General features: G+C 42.6%; 1 protein-coding gene across 1 annotated transcript in view; it reads right to left on the reverse strand.

The window, feature by feature from the left end:
* GABRA4 (gamma-aminobutyric acid type A receptor subunit alpha4) overlaps positions 1-7,101 on the reverse strand; it is a 47,778-nt gene extending 40,677 nt beyond the window's left edge. The window contains exons 1-2 of the mRNA XM_066185693.1: positions 7,005-7,101; positions 6,788-6,906 (exon numbers count right to left, since the gene is read on the reverse strand). Coding sequence (XP_066041790.1) covers positions 6,788-6,906; positions 7,005-7,087 — 202 coding nt within the window. The 5' untranslated portion in view covers positions 7,088-7,101. The remainder of the gene's footprint in view (positions 1-6,787; positions 6,907-7,004) is intronic.
* Positions 7,102-9,754: the final 2,653 nt, after the last annotated feature.

The raw sequence follows: 9,754 nt of genomic DNA on the forward strand, positions 1-9,754 counted from the left end.
CTGTTAGAAACACTATAGCAGCAACACAAGACTAAAACTCTGTTTGAGTTCACTCTCCCGTAACTGCTATTCTGTTCTCAAATATTTATTAGTATGACCCGTGAGAAGGAAAGAAGGAGGAACTCTCAGACAATGATGAGGCCACAAAATAGTATTTATGTTGGGTTGCTTGTCCAATGTGATGGCAGAAGAGTGGCAAAACAGATGTTAAAATCACGTTTTATTCCACTAGAAAATGGCAGATGAATGCGGATCTAGAAATACGTAAGACATCATAACAGTTATCCAGCTAGTACAGACATACAAATCCTCGCTTTGCAGCCAAAACCTTGGTCAAACGGTTCAGTGTCTGGCAGGAGCAAAGACAGTGAAGCTGATCATCTCCTTAATGCTTGCTCTCCAATTGCAGCCCTTTCATGCTCCACGTCTTCCACCTACATTGGCCTTAACAGTTGTGAAATGACAAATCTTGGATTTTCTAGCACATCCCAGTACTTAATGCCAACCCAGGAGTATCTATGGCGACACCAATACCTATCTCTTATTCTTCTTGTTCCAGAAGAAAACATAGTTGGTAACAATAGCGGGGGTATAAATAGTGAGTCATGCTGCTGCTTCTTTTTTAAACTATTATTAATCGTGGGAATTCCTGTCAACGAGGAGGTGATCTGTAGTCACCTAACCTACTTTTACTGGTGATTTAAGCAGCCCTCCAAAAGGAACGTGTTTCACCACTTAATCAACTCGGGCTCTGCAAGCCTAAGATCCTATTAGAATCCTTAACGCTCTATTACTGGCAATAAAATGCAGTGAGTTGTAAGAAGGCCAATTAACTTTAAATGTGACCATTTGGGCTTACCCCTCAATGGATCTTCACAAAATATCTATCCACCATAAATTTTCAGGAATGCTGAAGAACTATTTATATCATACTGGTGTGTATTTTTATGTCAATGAAATAGGAGGAGAGTCCTACACACTGCAGTGGGAACAGTTAAGTCTGAATCACTGCTTGCAAGATAATATACTTTAAAGAAGCTCAGGGAGGATTAAAAGCAACCCCTGCAAAAAGCCAGAATAGTTCAGTGTTATAGATGTTACATGTGGGCTGAAGAAGTGATGCCAGGCCCTAACCCTGAGATGAGGAACAAAAAAGAGCTCTCCCATGCATTTTATGTCAACATATGGGTTGAACTGCAGCACAGCTCCCAGTGAAAGACTTCGGGCTCCATTATCCCTGCGTCTCCATAGGCAACTGTCACTGCAGAGATCTCCGATGTATGTAAACACTCAAATCCTGCACAGGCTTTCTTTATATTGCAAACGTTGCCATCAAGGGTCCCACAACTCATCCGAAAGTCTGTACAAAGGTTTCAACACACAAAGTACAATTTAAATACTGTGCAGTTATTGGTGCTATTAGGAGATCAGTCCCAGGATATAAACCACGTAAAATCATATTACATCAGTTCCTACAGCTACATTAAAAAAAAAAAAAAGAAAAAAAAAAAAAAAAAAAAAAAAAAAAAAAAAAAAAAAACAGTAGCTGCTACAGATTTTTTTTTAAAATATAATTACATGTGAAAGATTTGGTGTTTTCTCTTTCCTAATTCTTGCTGCCTGAATAGGGCAGACATTTTTTAAGTGAGGGAAAAAAGAAAAAAAAAATCATATGAAACATGTGCTCTTGTTCCATTCTATCAGAAAGAACAGCTAAGGACACCTGCTACATGTAAGAATTTTGTTCAGAAGCCAGAACTAGGCAGGACATTTTTAAAAAATTGATGCAGAATTCAAACACATGGGCTACATTCTCTACCAAAAGACAATACAACAAACACAGCAGCACACAATAATCTTTGTCTCTTAGTATGTTCTTCCATCAAAATGTCTGAACCTGAAAACGGAAAAGTATACCTCCAGAAATTAGGAGATTACCGTTTCTTTGCCTATTTATCAGCAAACCATCTCTGCTGAGACAGCCAATAAGCCTAATACTGGTGCTAGTTTTCAAAGTTGTGGACACCTGTCCACTAAGAACTGGACTAAGAATATCAGCTGATTTTATACAGATCACTGAACAACAGACAGATGGTAATGACTTCAAGCATTACTAACTGGGCCCAAAATCAAATCTGTCACCTACAGGTATCTAACACCATATCCTGTTAAGCTTTGAGTCATCAACTTTCACCAGCTGAGAAAGAATGGACAACTGCCGGGAAAAAAAAAAATGACCCGCTTCGCTTTTCAATACTCGCTTCAAGTCCATTTTCAATCTAAATAGTAAAAACAAATTATAATATCTATTATGCTGAGAAATGGAACCTTTAAGGTATGCTTGAGTTCCTTATAAGAGCAAATAATCATGTAGATATTTTTATTTTCTCTAAAAAGAGAAAATTGCCTTTGCTCTTCAAGTGTATTCTGTGTTTATTTTCTGACTAAAGTCCTGCATAGACAGGAAATGAAACTCTTCAGAAATGCTGTTCATCAGCTGAACAACACAGACTAGAGGGGCAGAGACTCCTTCTCCTACCCTTCCTATGGGAGACAATGGTCAATATATTTAATTCCACCAAGTACTCAGCTGCACTTCCACAGTTACAAGATCATGAGAAAATATACAAAAGGAGGAAGAAAAGAAAAAGGGAAATGAATGAACGCCATCCTACTTTTCCTATTCAGGAGTCAGCAGCAGACGTGGCAATTTCCAAAGAAAAAGCCACAAAGCTAACACCAGTAGTTGACAGTGCAATTCAAAACTTATGCCAGGTTCTACCTCACACAAATGAACAGAACTCAGCAAGGGAGAGCGCTCCAGTTTTCACCAGCTGATGGGCAACCACACCACAGTACCCCAGCAGCAGGCTGTGAGCAATGCTGCAGCTCGTGGTCAGTGGGTGGGTTCCACAGCCACCTTGGGTTCCACCTAAGAACCTTGGGCAGAAGGCAAGTCACACACCACTTTCTTTCTTTGGTCTGGCCATACAATTGGTCATTAAAAAGCAAGATGCCAGAGATCAGATGTTCTCTGAAAGGCACAATTCATTAAAATTAGCAGATACATGGCAGCCCACAGTCTACTCAGCAGCTTCAGTCTACTTATTCCTTCCTTTGTCCCTAAGTCGAGCTTTGGGTGTGATTAGTTACTGTATCATGAAAATTTCAAAGACACCATTACATTTTTTAAAGTTACCATCCAATACAGGATTGAATCAGCTCCTGCGGGCCCTTGCTAATATCAAGAGTTACTCAGGTAAAGTCTGAAACCATGCAAGGGTTGAAAACGGCAAATCAGATCCAGGCCTTTTACTTCAAGAGAATAATGCTCCTTTCAAAGACTTGGGACTTCTACTGACACTTTGAAGCTAACCACCAAAAATGCAGTAAGGTGATTTTCAGAGAAAATACATCTTGTGTAACTTTCTATAGTTTTTCTTCATGTAATACACAAAATTCTAAAAGCAGATGAAAATTGTAGACAGGGTTTAGCTAGAAATGCCTCTACTTCAAACTTTTACATCTGAATCAAACTATTACTCTGGTAGTACTCTTGAAGTTTTCCAGCAGATGACAATTTTAATTAATGCCACTACAAGCAGCTTCTGTAAAAATACCGGTTTTATAGAGTGGTTGTGACCAGGAAACCTACTTGGACTATAAACTACATGCTGAAATTCAGGATAATGATATAACAGAGCATACAGTGTAGGGAATGAACTAACTTCATTTCCATCATGCTATTTTCAAACATCATACAGCATTACTTTACTCATTAGTCCCTAAATACCTTCCATCTACTCAAATTCAAAACTCTAATGCATTTAAAGTCTTCCTGACAGCAGTTGCAAGGATTTTTTTTTCTTTCCTATATGAAACTGCCCATTCTGCTTTACTTCATTCAATTTCTAGGTGACATTTCTTTGGTTTTCTCTTTATATTCTCCTCTTGCCCCAACTTAATGGGAAATTTCACTTAAATGGTTTTTAGTAACCTTTTTAATAAACCCTTCTAGTGTTGTTTTTCACGCTATCAAACCTCATGGTGCCTAGCAAGGTGACAGCAACATTTTAAGTTTATTAAATTCATTTAATGAAGTGAACTTACAATGCAATGCATCAATCCAGTGACATGGGGAACTTCATTCTGCTATTAACCCTCAACACCTGCCATGCTCCTGCATAAGTACCACCAAGAGAAGCTTCCATATATTCCACTGGGGTTCACTGCTCTCCCAGGAGACCACATTCACATTTGGAAGCATGCTGTGGCAATTTAACTTCTCCTCCATAACTACCAAAAATTGCGCAAATTAACAATAGTATGGACAATTTTGATCCAGTTGTAGGAAATTTCCAAAAGCAAACATCTTCTACTTTGCTTTGCATGTGAATTATCTTCATGGGTTTTTTTTTTATTTGTGGTAATGCTGGAACATGCCAGCAAAATTCAGAATTTGGCTACCTCCCCAAGTCTGATTTTAAACATAATTTGTGCCAGAATTAGAAATATTTTCATCAATTTCAAGTTTAAAATCAGCATCAGTTAGTCCTCTGTGAGGTCTTTGTTCTTAAAATAAAACCTTCATTTCATTTCAGGCCCTGTGAAAACTAGATGGTGAATCAGCTTCAAGAAGAAAACAAAAATAAGTATTCTGCTGTACATCAGAAAGTGATGTAGCTTTAACATTACCAAAACACACTATACTTTCCATCTCTAAATATTCCCATCCCCTCTGACATTTTGTTTGCAACGCTACAAACTAGGAAGTGACCCACTTTCAAGCAACAAATCCCATTTCTGATAAAGATTCACCAGAACAAAAAAACTTAAAATATAGGTAAAAGTTGATTTTCATAGTCTCTATTTCAATAAATAGTCTGTAGCAACTACTCTGAGCACTGTCAAAAAGTGAAATCTGATCAATTACAGAAATTTCTTTCTTTGGTTGGTTTTGTTGTTTGTTTTTTTAATCCAAAGTTGTTCTTCTCAAATCAGGTTTAGATAATTTTCACTGTAAGGAGCTAGGGAGGCAAGTATCATTTTTTAAAAAAAAAAAACATTTCCCCCCCATGTTTTATGTAAAAGTTCAAAACCCAAAGATGAGTGGTTTAATGTAAACCATAGAGATAGTTATAAAGAAGAATGAAGCCAAATAATATCAATTTTGTGAAATATTGACCCAGAAGTGTTTTCCCCAGGCTGAAATGAGTTTTTTCCTCCCTCTCTCATTTACTTCAATATTGCCAATGCGAAAGTTCAAGAAGATTACAATGAACTTTTTCTCCTTGATTCTGTTTGGCTGAAAGTCTGCCACACTTACAGGGGAAAAATACCTACTCTTGCAAAACATCCTGCAAAGGACAACTGTATTAAAATAAAAATCACCATATATTACATATTTAGTAGTTGTTTAATTTTGGAAATCTGATAATGCTCATAAAGCATCTTTGCTAGATGACTAATTAGTTGGCATTCAACCTAAAATGATGCCAAACTTAGCACATCTCTTGTACGCGTGCAGAAGTGTCTGTAACCTCTCTACAAAGACTAAATTGCAAAAGACTATCAGTTCCCAATGACTCCTCCGGGTGTTAATAAATTTAGCTCCCTTCTCACTTGATGTGTAAGCTAACTTAAGAAGGCCTCATTTATTCCACACACTCAAAATAATAAGAGTGATCCATGGGTGCCAGGTGTTGTCCTTTAACAATCACGATCATGCATGTGAGAGCACTGCATATGGCATGTGGGGAACGTGCTGGCATACATGTCAGTATGGATGGATCACATGTATGGAGAAGGAACTTTCAGAGGAGGAAGAAAGTATTTCGCAACATAAACCTACGCAAGGATCTCATTCAATCCTGTATTGGAAGCAGTCTATAAAAACCTCTTTACAGCATCATAAAAAAGTCTGTAGCATTTATTTATAATTTTAATTTTTCTTTTACTTTCAAATTTTCATTTTTTAACATCTTCATTCCAAATTACAAAATAAACTTTTATTTTGCCTGGATCTTAATGATTTTTTGGTTCCAAGTTCCTACACAAAAACATCAAAATCATAAAGAACGGCAAGTCTGGCTGCTTCTTCAGCATCACAAAACTGCATCTTAACAGCCTGGGGAAAGGAAGAGGCCCAAAACTCCCACATGCAGAACACAGGTGAAGGCAAATTTGAAACTCCACCACGTCTAATTCCTATACAGCAATTAAGTCTACTACTTCTAAATCAAAGCTGGAATTTCCGCAACTGTGGTAAAGAACTGGCACCTGAGCTCTAATTTTCCCTAACTAGTGGAACAGAATCCATCATACCTAAACTCCTAGGCTGGTAAAAGTACACCTGTTTCTATTAGGACCCGATCGCGGCATTTACGGGTCAAAACCTGGCAAGAACGAGAAGAATCTGGGTGTTAGACAGGTCCCTCCATCCCCACCAACCAAACCAACGCACCCCGGCTTCAGTGCTTATTTTTCCTCCGGCGCAGCAGCAGCAGCCCAAGCCCGGCATGTGGGCAGAGCAGCAAAGCGGGGGCTGAGCCCGGGACCGCCCCAGCGGGGCCCCCACGGCCGGGACTGAGCAGCACCCCCCGGGCTTTCGGGCCAGGCACTGCCTCGCTGCCGGCCCTTTCCGGAGGGTTCGGACCCCGGAGCACGGAGCGGGGACACACCCCCACGTTTTCGGTCACTAACGGGTCGGTCCGAGCGGTGAGCGCTGCGTCTCCCGCCCCTGCCCAGCGACCCCCCGCCCGCCGCCAGCACCGCGCCGCCACCGTACCCCCAAATCCCGGTCGCAGCCGGTTGTCATAGCCATCCAGGAGGCTGTTCAGGATGCTGGTGAAATTCTCCGGCCACAATTTCTCCTCTTTTTTGATCTGCCCTGGCGGCCCGGTGAGACTGCGAGGCAAATAGGGAGCGGGTGAGCGGAGCCGCCGGGAGCAGCGGCACCCGGACCGGCCGCCCGGGCCCCCCGGCGCCGCCGCCGGGCTACTCACCAGGTCGCCAGGCACAGGCAATGCAGGAGGGCGATGGAGAGACCCGAGGACATGGCGATGGCTGGCTCCTTGGCAGAAACCATCCTTGCATGCCATACTTCACGCCTGGGCACGTTAAACGCCTTGTCCGGGGCGGGGAGGGGGACGCGGGGCCCGGCGGGGGGGCGGCGGCCCCCGGCGGTCCCACATGCGCGGCGCCCCGGTTGCCAAGCGCCCGGCACGGGCGGAGGAGCGGCGAGCGAGTTTCCCCGCACCGTTAACTCTCTCGGGGCAACAGGCGCCGGTCCCCGCCGCTCCCCCCGCGCCCGCCCCCGCCCCGCCCCGCCCGCGGCCCCGCGCTCCGCCCCGCGCTCCCCTCCCGGCCCGGCCGGCGGCCGCCGCTGCCACCGGTGGTGGTGCGGAGGTGGGGTGACAGTGCGGGAAGGGCGGCCGGGGGCGTCGCGGGGGTGATGGTGGTGGCGGAGTCTTCGCTCGTCCCGATCGCCTTTGCTCCCCGCGATGGGAATAAAACCGAGAGCGGGGGCGGGCGGGGGCGATTAATTCCTCAACGAGGAGGGTTTGGGAGCAGGAGGGTCTCTCCGCTCCAGTAGGAGAGGAGCTGGCAGGAGAGAGGTAGGAAGAGGAGGTGAAGGAAAGCTTTGACTTCAAGGTTAAAACAGAGTGCGCCCAAAACAGATGGAAGCGAGTGGGTTATCCCAGGTTTCTAAACGCAAAAATTGCCAGAATAAGGGAATCGTTTCACGTTATATCTGGTGGGTTTTTTCTTTTTTCTTTTCTTATCATTCCTATAATTAGGAAACATGATTTGGTGACCCAAAAAAAAATTCCATTATGCAAGGTCCAAGGGATTCTGAAGAATTACAGTGAAATCCACTCAGAAGTGTTGTTAGTCTGTCACAGGCTATTGAGATGGTTGGGTGGAGGGGGAGGATTAGGGGAAAGGAAGAACGGGGAGGGGGGTGTTCCACACGCAGTAAGTGTTGGCAATAAGCTTGTTCTTCTGATCAGGTGTGCGGTAGAGACAATTGTTGAGGTTTGAAAATCAGTGTATGTGTCAGTTTTAATGAGGATGGTGAAATTCATCATGCACATAGGGTATTGTAATTGACTCAAAGACTACAGTACTGTCAATGCCGACAGTAAAAAGTCTTTATTCAATACTTGCTACAGTATCTTTTAGCACTGAAATGCCTGATTATCTTCAAAACCACTGTACACTTGAAATCTTCCTGATTGTACTTCAGAGCTTGCTCCAGCTAGGGTGCCCTTTGCTGATTTGTTTGAAAAACAATTAAAGCTGTGCTTGAAATCCATTTAGCCTGCTGACGCTGTTTATCTTTCAAAAAACTCTGTCTAGGCATTCACTTCTGCTTCCAATTTTAAAAGCCCTATTTAGGCCTCTGCAGATTACTAGTCTGCTTCCTGAGATTTTGACAAGGATCCTCATCTCCTGACTGCTTTACAGGATCCTGAACTGACTGCCTTAGTGGAATGACAAATGTGCTGTGCCAAAACATCACCAACTGGGGCAGCCTGCCTATGGACGGCACACCCGCTCTGTGCAGTATTTACAATCGTGGACAGCACAGAAGGTAGGATGTCAGGCCAAGGTCACTTCAGCTCCTGTGATGAGGCTCTAGGAGCAGCCTGCTTAACTCCACAGACAGCTGAAAACCAGCACAACAGCCAGAGTCCACTGCTCTGTCTCCATTAGCAATCCTATCAGGAACAAGAGAAGGATGGATGCACAGCTCTTCAGAAGTCTAATTTCACCAGAGTCAGATAAATTTCTCTGGGTTAATCAGCCACTTGGGATCTTCTGTAAAGTGTTGTGATTTCTTTCTCGGGATCAATCTTCTGGTCTAGCATGGATTATGCCAGAGGGATAATGAGAAATGGCCTCCAATAAAGAGTGTCTAGTTTTTCTCCCTTGAAATAAAAAATAAACCCTTATTGCAGAATATTGAAAATATTTCCTAGTGAGATTATCTTATATAGGGATACCTCAGTAAAATTTTGATGGCAGAAGTGAAGCACAAAAAACTAAAGTGAGAGCAATAGAGGGTAATTGAGAACTGAGCAGAATCCTGCTGTCTAGTCACAAACTTGGAGCAAAACATGGCTCTGTGGCACTGGCACTTATTGCAGCTGCTGAGGAAGAAAACAAACACCCGGGCAGAACTGGGGACAGTTCTGGGTTTAGATTGCCTTAATACCTTTTGGATATGTATAGACACCTGCATGAACTGAAATAGAAAATTTGAATGGTATTCTCCAGTAATGAATGTCCTCAGAAATGCTACAACACAATCCCCTCTCAAATCCAAACCTGGACTCAGTAGTTCTGCTACAGTTAGAAATCAGAGAAATTCCCCCTTTCATCAAATCTAGGAACTGATCTGGTCTTTGAATGATTTCTAAGTTCTTCAGAACAAAGAACAATATTATTGATACCTTTTGTCTCTTCAGTACAGGTATGTCAGAAAAGTAGCTGAAGTAATATTCAGTAAAGATAACATCAGGTTACGAGACTTGTGGACATGCCATGCAAGGGGAAGAAATACTCATGGCTTTTAAAAAGATGTCCATGGTGTTTTTTCTAAGAAAATGTAGACATAGTGCCCTCCTGTCACACTAAGCTTGCCTCAGGTTGTATTGATGCAGTATCAGGGTGCCTCATTGAATGCATTTACTCCCTACAAGTGCTAAATGAAAATTCACTTTCTCTAAATCTAGAAAATTAATTCTAG

Source organism: Chamaea fasciata, unplaced genomic scaffold (assembly GCF_029207755.1).
Source record: "Chamaea fasciata isolate MVZ Bird 193981 ecotype frontalis unplaced genomic scaffold, bChaFas1.0.hap1 SCAF_6, whole genome shotgun sequence".
NCBI classification, from domain to species: domain Eukaryota; kingdom Metazoa; phylum Chordata; class Aves; order Passeriformes; family Sylviidae; genus Chamaea; species Chamaea fasciata.